Consider the following 17,352-nt stretch of genomic DNA (forward strand, 5'->3'; position numbering starts at 1 on the left):
AGTGTCCCATCCCAATTTGGAGGCCCTGAAGGCACACATCGTGAACATGTGGGAGACGAAGGACCACACCTACATCATCAAGATATGCAAGTCTTTCCGCCTACGTGTGGAGAAGGTCATTGCCGATAGGGGGGTTATACCTATCGCGCATGAGGTGAGTGAACGTATCTGGTTTGATAATGCAAACCAATATTTGGTGTTAGCGTTAAAGGAAAAGGGCCACCTTTAACATGGGGATTGAAACTGAGATAGCCATCTTGTAGCCCGTGTCCGAAAACCTCTAAGTTTACCTCCTTACGGCCGATTTCGGCCTCCATTCGTAGTTATCGGCAATTTTAAAAGAAAATGCGCCAGGAATGCGTCCTTATCCCAGGAATGCGTTCTTATCCGACAATACAGCCACCCGCGGCGAGGCTTTGGTTTTTTACCAATCAGCTCCAACCAGCTCAGCTTTAACCAATCAGCTTATCTGACACAATCCGACGAGTCTGTCTTCTGAACGCTGATTGGCTTGAGTGTGACGTCATCGCTATGCCATCATAGGGGAAGCCGGGGGAAGCCCGGCATAGTAAGCTCTTTTTCATTTTTATTACATACCATACGTGCTGTATAAAATGTTGATATCCTGCTAGCTAGCTAAGTTCATTGGCCGTGTTTTCCCAAAAATTCGGTTTCGTGGAATTAGTATAAGGTTTAGAAAATCGAGTTTTAAAAAAGTGTTGATTTTTCTGGGGTAAGCCCGGCATAGGGGTAACGCCGGCCACCTCCCCAGCGCTTTACAACGAGTTGATGAAACCATTATGTGTTTTCCAAATATTAACGGAAAGTGAAATATTAAGGTACTGATTAGCTCTGGACATCTTAGAGTTTATGTCACTACTGGTATTTTAGCTAGCGTCTACTACATATACAGTACAGGTCGATGAAAATCGTGATGCAAAATTGACAAAAAATGTGTATTTCAAAATTCCTTAAAATTTATTTTTCTTTTTACCTTAATGCATCATATTGCATATCATTCGACTCGGCTGATGAAGAAGAACACAACGACACCATTTTTGAAGCTCTAGCTTCATTGTCTGTCGCGTTATCTGCAAAAACGTAGTTTGACCCTAGTTGACCTTAAGTGAGATGACTGGCTTTGTCTATGATAACATGTTTATTTTCGAAATTTATCTTTGATCTAGGTGTAAACCAAACCTGCTCAGTACCTGATATCTCATAGAAAACAGTGGTTTAGTGGCATTGCTCTCGGTTGGGGGAAAGCTTGGCCACTCGCCCGGGGTTACCCCAATGTGCTAATATTTATTTTAAAACAGCGATATTCGAAAAAAATGTCATACTTAAAGGGACCCTCCCACCTTCAAAAAAGTTAATGAATTGGCATGAAAGTGATGTCGCTCGGTTCAGAAAGAGCAAAAACGAATATCTACCAAATTTCATCGAAAAATATTCACCGGTTTTCAAGATATAAGACTTTTACTTTTGTTTACTTTTTGGGATCTCCGCTGTTCCTAGCGACTTTATTTGAAAGTGCGGCATTTGTTGCGCGCAAAGCAGCATATACCACCGCGTGCTACAAAACGTTTTAGTCAAACATTTAACGGACGTTCGAAAGCCTGATGACGTCATCAGATTCCCGTAATGGTTAAGAGATAGGGACCACGCTGGTCCCACCCTGCAAGTAAAGGGAAGAAATTTCTTGAACACCATAAAGCTGCGGGGGTTGCGACCAGGATAAATGGTGGTTTCTGAGCCTGGCCGCAAACTTGGCTATCTCAACTCAAAACTAATGTTAAGGTGGGAGGGTCCCTTTAAGCCAGCCTGCCTAGTCACCCCTCACTACAAACACTTAAACGGTCCTTACATAACATTCGTATAAATATTTGTACTGTATGGTATAACATTAACAGGGCAACATATCTCACTTTTTAGCTAAAAACCCTTAAAATATCATTTTTGCGCTATAACTTTAACAATATGCAATTTTTGTCAGCCTCAACTTTTTTGCTGGCGTCACCTTAGCTGCCACGCTGAAAGGACAAACAGTTGAGCATTTTATTGTGAATAATTTAGCCGGAAACGGGGTGGCCGGGCTTCCCCCGCGCCCGGGCTTCCCCCGGCTTCCCCTACAGTAGGTGCCGTAGAGAGTATCAACATAGTACCAATATGTTAAATAGTTTTAAATACTTTTTCGCGAATTGTGCACTTCTGGCACCAGTTTTAAAAAGAAAATGAAAAATAATAATGTCAAAATGAAAAACAACGATATCTTCATATTTCACGAAGGTGGCCCTTTTCCTTTAATACCTAATATTCACTCCGATTGCATTCGTTTATCGAAGTACCTACAGAAATGGGCCAGAATTTTGCGCAACCTGTAGGAGAGAGTGGGGTAAGATGCCCAGGGTGGGAAAGACGCCCCACCCCCTCTAGCGGGGAAACGAATCGAACCGGGAAATTAATGTTCTTAGCGTAAAGCGGAAGCCTGCCTTGTTAACTGCACAAAAATTCAAAGCTCAGTTGGGCAACGGCTGGCTGGTGATTGCATGTTTTTTATTTGCTGCTTTCAAAAAAATATTTTGGCGTCAAAACATTGTAAATATCAAAGAAGGTAGATAATTTTTGCGTCCCTTGCTATAGTCGTGATACATTTACATGCGTGTACTGTGTCCCAAACAGTTTGTTTCAGGGTGTAGTTTTATGGGTAACAAATTGTGCTGATTTAATGTTACTTCGGTACCTTGGGGTAAGATGCCCCCTGTCCTGATGGGGAAAGACGCCCCCCTAAATCCGTAGGCTGTCCTTCAAGCAGCCCGTCAAATCATTTATTACATACTTGTGATGAGAGACAAAACCCGATCTGGGACTATTGAGAGTCCGGTACGGTCAGGTGCTCCCCATGCCGGTCTCTCGGCCCACACAGCGACTTTTTGGGCGGAATCTGACTCTGAGAGCCCTCACGAAGGCCTCTGTGGGCCCCATTATTGACTCCAGGGTCCCTCACGACATCCTTTGAGGGCTCCAACGTTGGCCCCACGGGCCGCGCTGGCATCTGAGGTCCCCACGATGGGCTCGAGGGCCCTCAAGCATCATGAAGACCTATAAGGGCCCCACAGTGGTCTCCGAACGCCACCACGGAGGCTTGTTTGGCCACGCTGGACTATGATGGCCCTAACGATGACCTCTGAAGTCCCTTACGACTACTTTTGAGGGCCCTTACGATGAAGTTTGGTGTCTACTGCAGGCTCGAAGGGACTACTGATTCGTTCAGGCGATTCACGTGCCTATTTATGTCAGTTATAGTGCAGGGGGCATCTTACCCAACGCCAGGGGGCGTCTTCCCCACCCTGTGGGGTAAGATGCCCCCTTTCACTTATTCAGGAAAATGCTTAATAACAAAAGAAGTTATCATATTTCAGGCACGAAAGTGTGATATTTTAGGAGAAAAATGATGTCGGCTTCCGTTGAAACTCCAAGTTTTGGCTTTCCGATCGTCATTTTCGAATAATATATGACATAGTCAAACCCTGGGCATCTTTCCCCACTCTCCCCTACCTACAGTGCCGCAGAAAAACGTATTCGATAGCCGTTTTACAGACCTTTCTGAATATTGCTCTCAGATTTGACCTCAGGTCAACAGTTTGGCCTCCAGAGGGCAAAACCTAAAAAGTAGCTGTTTTCACGAAAAATGTCCGGTAATAACTTTGACTCAAGAGAGCCATGACATTACTTTTGCCAGCATCGTGTTCCTCTCGTCGAGACGCGTTGCATGAACCATAAGTTGGACTTTAAAGGTCATTTTGAAAATTTGACCTCAGGTCAACGTCATAACCTGACTGGAAAGGGTCATGTTGCATATCAGTCGATCCGTATCGTCGAGCTGAACACATCTGACGTGTTTTGACCGCTCTAGCACGACTCTATCAAAAATTGTAGTAAAAAACTGCTGGTGACCTTTCATGACCTGAGATGACCTCAGGGGCACACAGAAGGGGTCACAGGTGCATTTTTCCCGATTCAGTGTGTCATGTGTTTACCTATAACTGATGTTTTAGAGGGTTTAACACGCGCACTGCAGCGGGTCTGAGCCGAACACGAACTGCAGGGGGGGGGGGGGGTTGAAAACAACCCCCCCCCTTAGATCTCGAAAACGGCGCAACGTAACGACAAGCGGTAAACGGCGTTGGATAGGTTGCGATGAGATCTACAAGAAATACTAAGATAATTTTTGGGTCAGGTCAAAAACGAGGTCACCAGAGGTCACCGAAGACAAAATGTTACGATTTTCACAACAGGAATTTCGCGGTAGTTTTTCTTGAATAACTTGTCTTGCACACAAGACAGAGGATCGATTCGAACGCCATCGTTCTTAGCTCGTCAAGGCGCATCGAATGATATATAATATGACCTCGAAAGGTCAAGTTGAAAATTTGACCTCAGGTCAAGGTCATGACCTGACCGAAATAGGTCATGTTGCATATCATTCGATCCGCATTGACGAGAAAAACACGATAAACGTCGAACGGAGTCTCTATCTCTATTCAATCTCAAGTTATTGAAGAAAAACCGCTGGTGACCTCAGGTGACCTAAGATGACCTGGAGATCACCTTCCAAAGGTCATAAGTGATATGTTTCGGTGAAATCACCAACAGGGACCTGTAATACTATGATCCTGAGCGTATTGAAGTCATAGGATGGCATTCAGAGTAAGTTGAAATTTCTCCCATTGACTTATAATGGGCCGGTCGCAAAAATGACCTGACCTTAGGTCATCGATATAAAAATTCCGAGATATACAAGTTGTAGCTCGTGATGACTTTACTATTTCCTGTGGGTTTCAAGATCATATCTCAACAACTGTGGGCTTGGTGGGATTGCACACTTCGAAATTTACGTTTCGAGGTAGGGTCACTTGACCTGACCTGGTGACCTGACCATAGGTCACCTGGGGTCAAAATTTTTACTCAAGGTGTGCAAAAGTTGGGAGAACAGGTATGCAAAATTTGGCGGCGCTACGCGCCGCCGTTTTCTCGCGATTTGCGAAAAACCACAGGGGGGGGTTGAAAACAACCCCCCCCTGCAGTGCGCGTGTTAAGACGACATTCGTCCAGAAGAGGCGCATTTCAATTTAGTCTCCAAAGACTGATGATGGAGACGTTGCAAAAATGACCTGACCTTCGGTCACATATATAAAAAATATGAGATGCACATTTTATACATACTGTTACTGTTATCAATCGCTGAAGGTTTCGAAGTGATCGTTCAGTCGGTATAGCCCTATTGCGAGCCTTTGAACTTTTTTAGGTAAGGTCACTTGAGGTGACCTGATGGCCTGGCCTTAAACGACCCGGGTCTGAAATTTTTACAGGTGCGGAAAGGATGCAAACATGTGAACCAAAAAACGGCGGCGCTGCGCGTTGCCACTTTTTTTTTAGATATTCGCGAAAAGCCCGAGGGAGGGAGGGGGGTTGTAAAACGCCTCACCCTCCCACAGCACGGCGCGGGTCCTCACCGGCACAGCCATGTTGCATCCCTCGACGGCACAAGTGGGGGGGGGGGGGGAGGTACGACCCCTCTCGCGTTTGGCCCCTGATCGAGCTAGAGCTTCGCGGAAAAAACGAACCTGTTGCCCGTGACAAGAGGAAGCTGGTGATAGCCAATTTTAAAGTCCATAGGTCATCAGTTGACCTTCCAGGTCAGGTCAATGACCCGAAAGTCGGGAACATCGGGACCTGTTAGAACGTCATAAAGTGTGGCTGCTATGGGTTTTTTTTTTTCGGGGCATAGGCGGCGGAACGGGGAGGGCACCGGGGCACCGTGCCCCCCTTTGATTTACGAGCGAGCGAGCGTAGCGAGTCTTTTCAATATAACGGAAAAATCTCAGTATGAGCGGCCCGGCCCCGCCCGGCCTGTAACGCTTTTGAGAGGCTTATATCTCAGCAACCGCTGGACCGATTGGCCTGCGGTCTTTTTTGCTGGGTAGCCGGATCCCCATCCCTTCTACCCCTTAATTGACTACTTTTGATACATCTCAGTGACCGTCGTGGCACGTGCCACGTGAAAAGTCAAGGGTGTTCAAGCTGTTTTGCAAAAGTAGTGATTTTGAGAGGCCCATATCTCAGCAGCCGCTTGGGTGATTGTCTTGCGGTAATTTTTGTAGGGTAGCTGCATCCCTTCTAACAAAGGTCAGATACTCTTGACCTATGTGAACGACCCCCACTGCACGTGCAAAATGCAAAAAGAAGAGGTGCCAAATTTGTTCCCATTTCAATAACTCGGTAATTACTCGGGCGATTTCGCTGAAATTTGGCATACAGGTAGGCACCCACCAGGCAATGCATTCCCATGTGTTGCGGTTTGGGTGCTACTGCACGTGCGCACGTGCAGGGGCGCTCCCAGATCTCGAGAACGGCTGGGCCGATTGCGCTCAAATTTGGTACACGGTTGGGGGCCAGTAGTAGGGTGCCGTGCAAAAGTCAGTTTGGACCCCGTTTGCACGTGCGCACGTGCAGAATGCCGCTTCCAGATCTCAGGAACGGCTGGGCCGATTGCGTTCAAATTTGGCACACCGCTAGCGACCGGTTAGAAGGGTGCTTTGCACAAGCCCGTTGGAAGTATCCTCTCGCCCTTCCGCACGTGCAGGGCTCACTAGCTCACTCGCTCGTTCTTCGCCCAACTGGTTATTATTGTACGGTACGATTGTTGATTCGAGCCGGCAGGTTTCCTTGGTTCATTGACGTTAGTCGTTACAATATTTTCAAAAAGGGTAAATATGATTTATCTGGTTTAAAACTATTTTCATCAATCCCCCATTGAGCCAGTTCACATACAAAAATCAGTCACGTTATGTATTAAAATGCACACGCTTAAATATGGTTTTTCACGTACACTGGAAAGAGCTCACTGCTCAACACCATCATGGAACATAATACGCAGATGCAAATTGATTGTGCTCCTTTGTAGCCTACTTGAGATATTTGAGATGAGGTATTCGCGAACAGTCGTGAAACACCCAGAGATGGAATATCATGATCTGGCCGTCGCCTGTCTACATTTCATGATTTTTGACATACGATTGCAAAAGTCTTAATTCGCATACAAAACTGATAGCTCCTGTGGAGGGAGCCTCGCGGCAGTAAACAGCTAATTGTGTCCACTCGGTGATTTGCCTGTCGGTCGGTGGTCGGGGCGGGACGCGGTTTGACCAACCCGCTTCACAAAGCCGCCCTTTGAACACGGCCACACGCCGAGGACGGGCTGAGAATCTCACTCCGGCTCCACTGGCCAAACGCCGACCACGTCACATCCAGTTACGGCTCGTCACACTCCGACCAAAGCCCCGCGACAGTCTCATCGCAGCCCTGCCGTAGTTCCGCCCTCCCGCCGGTCATATTATGACTTTGTCAGAGCCCACCGGTCTCTCAGTTCGCCCCAGGTCCGTCAGTCCCTTAAAACCCCGTCCATTTCACCCCTCCCGGCCGTCGCCACCGCTGGACGGACGCATAGTCAGATCGCGGGCGACAGTCGGTGCCCGCCCGGCCCAGTCACCCCAGCCCCACCGGGTGGCAGGCGGTGTCAGGGCTTGGGCAGCTGCAGCGAGCGGGCCAGCAGCGCGCCCGTCGCCTGAGTCGTGTCACCGTTAAACCTTCTTAGCTCTTGGACGACCTGCGGGGAACAGCACAGGAGTCAGCTCAGCGGAGGAACGGGAAGAGGGGGATGGAGGAGAGGGGAGAGAGACGGCCGGAGAAAAAGAAGTTTCACAAGTTCAATAGAGAGAAGCTAAACGTATTAGTAAACTAATCTTGGCTAAACGAATAAAGATAATATTCATTCGTTCGTAAGAATGCATTCGTCTTTTGGCGACATAACACTTTAAAGACACGGCTAGGCGAGACGATGCTGAACTAGAAGTAACTACGATTTGCGTCTACGACAGGGCCTATGAATGCCATAAGAGTAGCCTCAAGCGCTACAGCACCAACGCAATACAGTGATAAGTAGCGATACACTGCAATGGCAGCACCGGCGGATCACATACCTGCTGACGTGTAAAGCCCAATTTGACTATTGACGCCACGTCAGCCTCGGAAAACTTGTCTGTTGGCGTCAGCTGATCCCCAGCGCCGGCCCCGGAGGCGGCGGGGGCGGGGGCGGCCGGGGCAGCAGCAGAGGCGGGGTTGGGGGAGGGGGCGGCAGCAGGGGCAGACGGGCCAGCCGCACCCGACGCGGCTGCAACAGAGAGGCGTTCTAGCGAAACGCAGCAGTAGAGCGGCAATGGCGAGGGGGAAAGACTAGCAGTGCGACTCTACCCGACCCTCTAAAGCATTGTACCTTACTTTTATGTGATGTAAGCCCATACGTCAAGCATGAGCCTTGAACATGGTATAATATGATCAACGACTTTTAATCATTTCATCCTAAGACCTAAACACTCCTTTTGAGGTAGGAGCCAAAGAAGATAGCACACGCACAGCTACTTAGCGTAAACAAATTCAACAGCCTAGCCAAGCCCAAAAGCCTAACCCCTACCAAGCCCCATAGTCTGTTCCATATCAAGCTTGCAGTCAGAGTTTCTTTGGCAGATCGCTCCTCCGCTCAAGAATTTGCGTCTTAAAATGTAAGAGCTGTATATACATAAATCACGCACTGCTTTCAGCAGGGCACTTCGGCTGCAAGCTTGAAACGGAACAGAGTATAGACTATAACCATATGCTCTGCGCAGTCACGGTCACCGCGGCACTCACCGGCGGCGGCTGCGGCGCTCTCTCTCAGCGCGCGCGCCATCTCGGCGTCGGCCGTCTCCATGGGCTCGCCACCCGACTCCGTGCCGCCGCTGAGCCGCGCGCACGGCGGCAGATCCGACTCCGAGAGGAACGGCGTGCTCGTGGACGTGGTGCCGATGTGCAGCACGTTCGCCTTCAGATCGATCAGACACTGGAGATAGAGAACAAGTCAGAGGCTGGAGGGAGGCAGGTCAGGCCCAGAATGACGACAGGGCGACGGAGAAAAGATACACAGAAACTAAGTTGTTGACACGGGCCAGAGCCGAAGGCGCGAATGCTAGAACTTTCAGCCCTCCAAGGATCAAGTGGTAAGTGGATCAAGTGAATTAAGTAGAGTAATTTTACTGAAGTGTTTGTGTCATTTAAAGTTATTATCCCAAAAACAAATCGGCTGACCAGCCACTCTTGCTGGAGAGCCGTACACGAGCCTGATAGAACAGGCTGCCGTCTCACCTGATGTCTCTTCAGCATGTCCAGTCCGAGTAGCATGTCCATGGGCTGCTCTTCCAGGATAGAGAACGACGACGTCAGGAACACGTCCTCGATCTGGATCTGACCCATGTGCACCCGACCGAGGATGCGCTGCGTGCCGACGCCCTTGGCCACGCCGGACCAGCGTGTGTCCACCAGGCGCATGATGTGACACCGCTCGGCGCACGCCGCTGACATAATGGTTGTCTGGGCGCCTGTGGGGAATGATGGCACCGGTCAGACACGCTGATACACAGAGTGAAGTGTCCCAGTCTCCCTATGGCAGTCGCGGCGGCCGAGCCGCGGAGCTATGCTATAGACGGCAGAGAACGGGCTGATGGAGATGCCCAAGGCTCACACATTCGACTGGTGCACAAAATACAATCGCAAATATGTAACTGCTCAATGTACAATTATGTCTATAGGCGAATTATCCATCTCAGTTAATTCCTTTCACCAAATGTCATAGACGGTGGCTCTCCTTCCCATTCCACCACTTCCTTCTAAAACTGACTGACTATGGATGTGAATGAGTGAAACAGTGCCTGCGTCAGCGACTGACCCGAGTCGATGAAGGCCTTGACGGGGTGTCCGTTGACGCGGCAGTTGATGTAGAGCATCACCACGGATCCGAAGCTCTCCGGGTGGTGCTCCAGCGCCGCCTCCATGTTGGCGTCGATGTTCTTCTGGCGAATCTCCTCGGCAATCAGCCGCTGCGCCTCGGCGTCGAACGGGTCCGCCGACAGCATCCGCATGCGCATCCGCTCGCGGTCGGCGCGCGCCTTCTGCTGCTCGTTCAGCACCGCCGTGAAACGCTCTGCGAGAGGACGAGGGAGTAGACCGTGAAACGCTCTGCAAGGGAATGGGGGAGTAAGCCGATTGGGGAGTAGAACGATCTGCAAAGGGACGGAGGAGTAAGCTATGAAACGTTCTGCATAAAGGAGAGAGAATGTCATGAAAGCTCTGAGAATGATTATAAACACGAGCCCTTCCGTATCCCGTACGAAAGGTGGTTAATATCTCTACCCAAAACAGGAATATCAAGAGCTGCATAGTCAGCCTGGGGGGGGGGGGGGGCAAGAGATATTTAATGAATCAGTCTGTACTCAGTTCATCAGCCAGTAGCAAAAAAGGGCGACATCGACATCAGTATTCTGTTAATTCTGTTTTCCGCTCAAATCAAACCAAACAGTCACAGTTGGCCGGATATTGACCTTAAGACACTCTCCTCCTCCAACCGTATTCATTCATTACTGCTTAGCCCTTCTGGTCCGCTATGAATACCCATGCCAACTGACCGAGGTCGTTGCTGAGCAGGGCGTCGGCCAGCCGCGGGTTGTTTTGTTTGAGCAGTGCCAGCTGGTCGCGGTTGGCCAGGAACATGTCGCGGATGAAGCGCGGGTCATCCTGCTGCGCCGCCGTCGCGCCGCTGCCGCCACCTGTCATACAGACAGCGAACTAGAGTGTGTGTATCACGTCGCTAGGACAGCGAGGAACCTTTTACCCCGACGTGATATTACGAGCAAAAATGTTCGGAAGCACCCATCAGCATATTTTAACGCTAGGTTTACACCAATTGTTTTCGCTTACACAATCTGATCAACTTAAAGCACACAACATATTACTAACAAACTTTAAGCATCGCAAACTTCCTCACCCTATTCGGTCCCAGTCCGTATTGTGATCACTCAGATGGTAGCCAGCTCCTTCCACTCGTTCCAGCAACCCTACTGTTCTCCCATGTTTAACCACGTGAAGGCAATGCTTTCCCTTCCCACTCTCTGCTTCTCTCTTTCCTCGATGACGGTACACCCTATCCCACCACTGTTTCTTCATATCAGTAACTCTGCCCCCCCCCCTCCTCTCCGACTCGTCTGTACCGGGCTGCGGCTGGACGGGAGGCGCGGCCGGCGGCTGCAGCGCCTCCACCAGCAGCACGTCGTCCTCCTTGATGCCGGTGTCGCGCAGGCTCTTCTTGTCGTCCGTCAGCCGGCGGCCGTCGTGCAGCAGAATCATCTGGTCCGAGCTGATACCCGTCTCCACCTGGTGGGCGGGGAACGTGGCAGCGTCAGGCGGTGTGGTGTATCTGTGTTCGGTTCAGCAGAGACCGGCCGCGGGCATAGTGAACCAATGGTACCTGTTGAAAAATATGACTAGACATTGCTGAATTTATATTATACATTTGGCTGGAACGTTTGAATGGTTGGATTGACAGAGCCAGAGCCTTTGCAAAGCAGAGCTTGTTGCGTAGACCCCGACCCTTACAGTCCGATCGCGCAATGCCGGGTAACGGAATAGTTTAAGTTTGTGCCCTTCAAAGCCGGACACGGCCTGTCCCACTCAACGGACTTCAACTGGCTGCGGCTGCTCCCACCAGCCGGATGCCATCCCATCAGGAGTCTCAAATGTCTAGCGCCCGATTGATTCGAGCTTGGGCTCTCGCTACCAGGAGTTCAATGCTGTACCAACTGAGCTATGACACAGGTCAATGAGGCTAATGCATCATAGAAGCACACGTCTCAGTGAAACTAACTTATATAATGTCAAGGCCAAACTAACCTTCTATTAGGTCAGGTTAATGACTGTTATTGCTTCTCCACCCCTGCAATACATATGCTTACACAGCCCGTAGCCCTACCTGAACAAAAGCCCTGAGGTTCTCCAGCTCGAGATCATCGCTGACGTCCAGCTGGTACAACTCTCCAGACACAGTTGTCACAGTCAGACGCATGGCTGCACTGTGCACACCTGGAAAATATCAAACAGGCGGGTGAGCAGCAGGCACAGAAGCTTACTGAGAGACTGGGGCGCATGCAAAGTTACGCCGAACGTGCGCTGAAGTTTTTGGCACAATCCCGCCACTATGCCAGACATATTCGGCAAAACATGTATTTTTTCCAGTCTGGGTCAGCAGAATTAAGACCACAGGCTTGGTAACAAATACCTATCATAACCGCACCTCAGTTGGGCAAACTAGACTTTTGGAATCAAAATATGGAGGCATCAATAATTTGATTCTGGTGGGAGGAGCCATGACCAAATATGGGCATGGAATCAATTTTTTGATTCATTTGGGTACACTTTTGACTTCAAATGTATCGTTACGGTTGAAAAAAGGCCCATGACGGTGAGATTTTTCTTTAAAAAGGTAGAAAAATGTGGTAGGTTTGCAAAAAGTGTTACCTCAAAACTAAGAAATTGTCCCTTTGGCCTTGTGAATGGGAAAAAGACAGAGGCACTGTCCATCACGTAAAAGCTGTTTTGAGGAAATCACACTGTATGTTATTTTTGTATCATGAATCACATACTAAACAATCAGTATTTGTGTAAAATGGCAAAATGAAATTTTCAAACCTCTTAATATCATTGTTGTAGTGCTTTTACATTTATTATATGGTTTTTACCTGTTGCTTCAGTTTTTGCATTCTTGACATTTCAAAATTGTGAATTGTTATCAAATGTAGTGAAGGTAAAGTGCAACAATGCTATAGGTATCTGTTGTGGTGCTGAGGATACCACTAAATGAGAATAATAGCAAGATAAATGCTGTATTCTTGCAAGTCATTGTTGCCTATCTGTTAACATTACCTGTGAATCAAAATAATGATTAGCCAGCTGACGGGGAATCAATATTATGATTATCTGTTTAAAGTGAATCAATTCCTTGATTTCCTTTCACTACCTATAGAATTCAAATTGTTGTGATAGGAGCAATATTATTTTGCTTAGGAGATACTTCCAGCATTTCTGTTCAAGATCAGGCATGCTCCTTCTTGAAACACTCTCTTATTTTTAAGTGTTTTGTAAGTTAGAAATGGTCTGCATTTATGCCCAAATATGGTCATAAGGAATCAATCTTTTGATGCCTCCATATTTTGATTCCAAAGGTCTAGTTTGCCCAACTGACCTTGGACTGTTAAAAGCACGCAAGCAAGATGCCTGCTTAAAGCCAGTTCTGGTTCACAAGTTTTGTGAACGAATGAATGTAAAAATTCCAGCTAGCCACTAGGTAGGTGCCTAACTACGCCGTAGGCAGCAAGTAACAAAAGCTTAATGACATTTAAGCAGGAACAAAGCTCACAATCCTCAAGTCAGAATTAATTGATATTTTGATATTCTTTAATTTGTTTCAAAATCCCAACAAAGAAATGCGCCCAACTCAAAGTATGCACCCTGACCGGACCAAGATCCGGATTACAGAGCAGACCACAGAACCCACACCAACACAGGAATTCTACAGCCTTCTGCCTTGCCAACACAGAAAACAAGGACCGACAATGACTTGCAAACAAACACTGCAGATTTCTAGGACAATGAGCTGTCACTTTTCACAGAAAATACATTGGCCTAATGTTCTAATTAAAAGTAAGTTACGAAATCTATCTGCGTGAGCCGCTATCAACAAATAAAAAGCAAGACTGCTTGACCCGAAGCGCGGTTACGGAATTTTCGAACAAGACATTTATTGGCGCATGTAGTTCATTCATCAAGCTTTCTGTTTTTCTTCATTACTGGCGTGCTAAAATACAGCTCTATTGCTTAATAGCAGAAAAACCTTAAAATAACACTAAGCACTGCTAGAGTTTCGTAGATGCAGACTGGAGGATCATCAGTCTCTCTCAGGATAAGCAAAAGTTGACGCTGAATAACACTAGCCTTAACCCGCGCCCCGTAGGGCTACCGGCGGACCCTACCACCCGTAGGGGGGGGGCCGTTTCGGCCCCCCCCCCCTAAGATCTCGGAAAGTTACCGGCCGGTTTTCAAAATTCAAACGGCGTTTGATAGCCCTACCCGGGAACTACCTTGTGACCAAATTTCATTGACCTAGGTCAAACCGATGACGTCACAGGTCAGGTCAAAGGTCAGATTTTCACCGTTCACAGGCAATTCAAGAAATGTGCTGTGAAATCGAGAAAATTGGTAATTTATTGAAAACCATCGATGGTATATTGTTCGTCAAACACATACTTTGCTATCTGAGGTCACTGATACCAGGTCAGGTCACAGCGAGGTCAGGTCACCGGGGGTCACAATATGAATGTGTCGTATGATACATGTTTTATGGTCCATTTTACATGACAAATGCGATTATGTGGGTTAGGCAGCCTTTGGGGCCAGCCTAGGTCACGTTTTGGTGAAGGTCAAGTCAAGGTCAGGTCAAATTAGGTCAAATTTCAAAGTTGATATTTTTGCATAAAATGGGTATCCATTCGATGCAGCTCGTCACGGGGAGTCTAATGGTGGTCTTTGTTTTGCTCTACGAGTTCTAGAATTGTCAAAAATTGAGTTTGAAAATTTGACGTCATCATTTTTGAACAGTTTTTTCGCTATAACTTGGCCAAAAAACGAGGTATCGATCTGAAATTTGGTATGTAGATAGAAGACGGTAGGTACTATCACATATATTCCGGTTTTTTCGAAACTCAAAAAACTGTTTGGATTTTTTGGCTAATATATCCAAAAAAATGCTTTTTTGATTTTTGGGGATCAAAACTCAAAAATTTCAAAAATCGGAGATAGCAGTTTTGTAGCCCTGTCAATTCTACACCTTTTATGTCTTGATCATTTTTCTGTATCTTCAAAGCTGTAGGCTTGACAGGTCTTCTCGCGAAGGTCTTTTTTCGGTCGAAAATGACAGAACATGACGTCACTCTGACGTCATTTGTGGCCAACCTATCACAGCCTCTGGAAAAATTTTTGGTCACAATGTGTAAATTTGATGCCCGGAGGGGTCCTGAAAGTTTGGTGGCGATATCTCCAGCCGTTTAGGAGATATCGACCGAAAAGGACAGGGGGGGCCGTTTCGGCCCCCCCCCTACGGGGCGCGGGTTAACACGCGCACCGACGGGGGGGGGCGGAGCGGATATCCGCCCCCCCCCCTGAGGTTTTTCGCGAATAGCGGGAAAACCGCGGCGCCTAGCGCCGCGAAATTTGGTACGACTATTCTCTCATCAATTTTACACATTGTGTGCAAGTTTGAACCTCCTAACTTTTAAGGTCAGGTCACCAGGTCACTTTGAATGACCCAACCTCAAGTCACTTTTTTGCAACTTTGTCACCGTGCCAGAGCTACAGTAGATGTCGGAGGCCTTTGAAAGTCGCGGGATGTTATGAGGTCATTAGTAGCTACAATTTGTATATCTCGGAATTTTGATATCGGTGACCTAAGGTCAGGTCAATTTCTCGACCTCCCCATTATAAGTCAATGGGGGAAAAATCAACTCCCTGTTTTTACCACTAAAACGGGTCGGAATGGCACTATATACCATACATGACTTTATATACGATCAACCTTCACTACCTTGAGGTCTGTTTTGCTGTTGGGCAGCTGTAAGGTCATGTGACGTCATCAAAGGTCACCAGCGGTTTTTTGCCAATAACTCCGTACAGGAACAAGATACAGCCGCGCGAATGGTCTCATTGTGTTCAGCTCGTCAAGACGCATCGAATGATATATGATGACTTCGAGGTTACGTGACCTGAGGTCAACCTTTGACCTTGACCTTTCGAGGTCAACATATATATCATTCGATGCGGATTGACGAGAGGATCACGATGGTGCCCCTAGTTTGTTCCTATCTTGACTAGTTCGAAAGTTATTCGAGAAAAACTCTCCCCATATCTAGCGCCGCCATTTCGACTTTTTTGACCCCTGTGACGTCATCTTTGACCTGACCTGAAAATGACCTTTGTAAAAATGTAGACCTTGTCCGTGCGTATCCGATGCCGTTTACCGCTTGTCGCTATCTTGCTTCGTTCTCGAGATCTTAGGGGGGGGCGGTCATCCCCCCCCCCCCCGTCGGTGCGAAGTTGGCGCAGACCACCGTCGGTGCGCGGGTTAAAATGAAACAAACGACGATCAGGACTATTCGACTGCCAACCCTACGGCGGTATAGTTCTCACTCTCAGGAATAACCTCATATATTGAGACTCATGTAGGGCTGGAATCACGACGAAGGGGCTAGGGACTTGGAAGTCCCCAGTAGCCAATTTCATTGTCGTTTCGATTATGGTGACCTCGGTCCTCGACCGGGACCTGCAATCTGCATAAGTGACCATCGCCATCGCTTATTGCAGTCAGTCACCATGTATTTTACCAGCCAACAGGCCAATCGAAACGAAAGCGTTGCGTTACCATATTCATTTTGTCATACCTATGTTATCAGTTGGAACTTGGAATGCTTCTTGAGGGCAGGTGCATGTGTCACTGGTGTTAGTTGTCGGTTTTTCATCCCGGGCTCGCCCGTATTGAGTTGAAAACTGAAATCATGTTGGCTTTACAACGTTTCCGCCAGTTTCTTCTCCGCCGTCGTCAGACTTTTCACCTTTAGAAGGACCAGGAAGTTGGTGGCGTTGCGCCGAACGCGTACCTAATAGGTACCTACCCTTCGAAAGCTCCTTTGGTCAGCGAGTAGGTAGGTAATAAAGGTATACAGGGTGTCCGGAAAGTCCTGGCGCTTCTTTTGGACGCCGTGTAACGCGCGCTGTGATTATTGGACATTCAGCCAATCATCACAGACATGACCCCTCGTTGATTGCTCAGCCAGGGGTCGTGTAAATATGACCTTGAAATCGTTTTCAGTGATGGGTAGATGGGCGAAGATGCGCCTTGTCGCTGAATGCCTGCGCGCGGCGGCCGGGTGCGACTTGAACGAGGCGCGAGTTGCAGCGCGATGCGGCGTTTTTCGATGAATGGTTTAGCAGGTAAAGGTTTATTTCGACTCGGGAATTCCTTAAAAAATATCCTCAGACCGTTTCGAACGCGATATGGGAACGGAGCAGCATTTCAGCGCGGCAATCGAAGAAAGTGCGGGGGTCTGATGGACAAAAATGTCCCATCATCTTCGTCAATGTCGAATAAATGAATAACAGGCTGGCCCACGAGGGGTTCCTGGACAGCCACATCAATCCGAGGGTCAAGACGACATGCCCTAAGGGTCACTTCGCATTTCAACAGCACAGAGCACCCTCCAACAACGCCGCCGCCATTCAAGCTAAACTGACAGAGGAGCTTGCCGGGCCAGATCACCGTGGCGAAATGAGATTAGGCCGCCTTATTCTCCTAACCTGACCCGCTCGACTAAGGCGTGCTAC

At 48.1% G+C, this 17,352-nt stretch overlaps 1 protein-coding gene across 20 annotated transcripts; it reads right to left on the reverse strand.

Moving 5' to 3' along the window:
- Positions 1–6,838: 6,838 nt before the first annotated feature.
- Positions 6,839–13,722, reverse strand: LOC122386708 (protein DDI1 homolog 2-like). 20 transcript variants are annotated; one of them, XM_043376163.1, is made up of 9 exons: positions 13,166–13,713; positions 11,897–12,006; positions 11,139–11,301; positions 10,557–10,697; positions 9,821–10,075; positions 9,241–9,473; positions 8,749–8,938; positions 8,043–8,233; positions 6,839–7,669 (listed from the first exon to the last, which is right to left on the reverse strand). In XM_043376163.1, the coding sequence occupies exons 2-9, from the start codon at positions 11,987–11,989 to the stop codon at positions 7,580–7,582; spliced, it is 1,356 nt and encodes a 451-aa protein (XP_043232098.1). In that variant the 5' UTR covers positions 11,990–12,006; positions 13,166–13,713; the 3' UTR covers positions 6,839–7,579. The 20 variants fall into 20 exon arrangements, with proteins under 20 accessions (XP_043232098.1, XP_043232105.1, XP_043232100.1 ...); XM_043376170.1 differs by having other exon boundaries at positions 13,701–13,712; XM_043376165.1 differs by having other exon boundaries at positions 13,633–13,672.
- Positions 13,723–17,352: the final 3,630 nt, after the last annotated feature.

Source organism: Amphibalanus amphitrite, unplaced genomic scaffold, assembly GCF_019059575.1.
Source record: "Amphibalanus amphitrite isolate SeventyFive unplaced genomic scaffold, NRLGWU_Aamphi_draft 000260F_arrow, whole genome shotgun sequence".
NCBI lineage: Eukaryota > Metazoa > Arthropoda > Thecostraca > Balanomorpha > Balanidae > Amphibalanus > Amphibalanus amphitrite.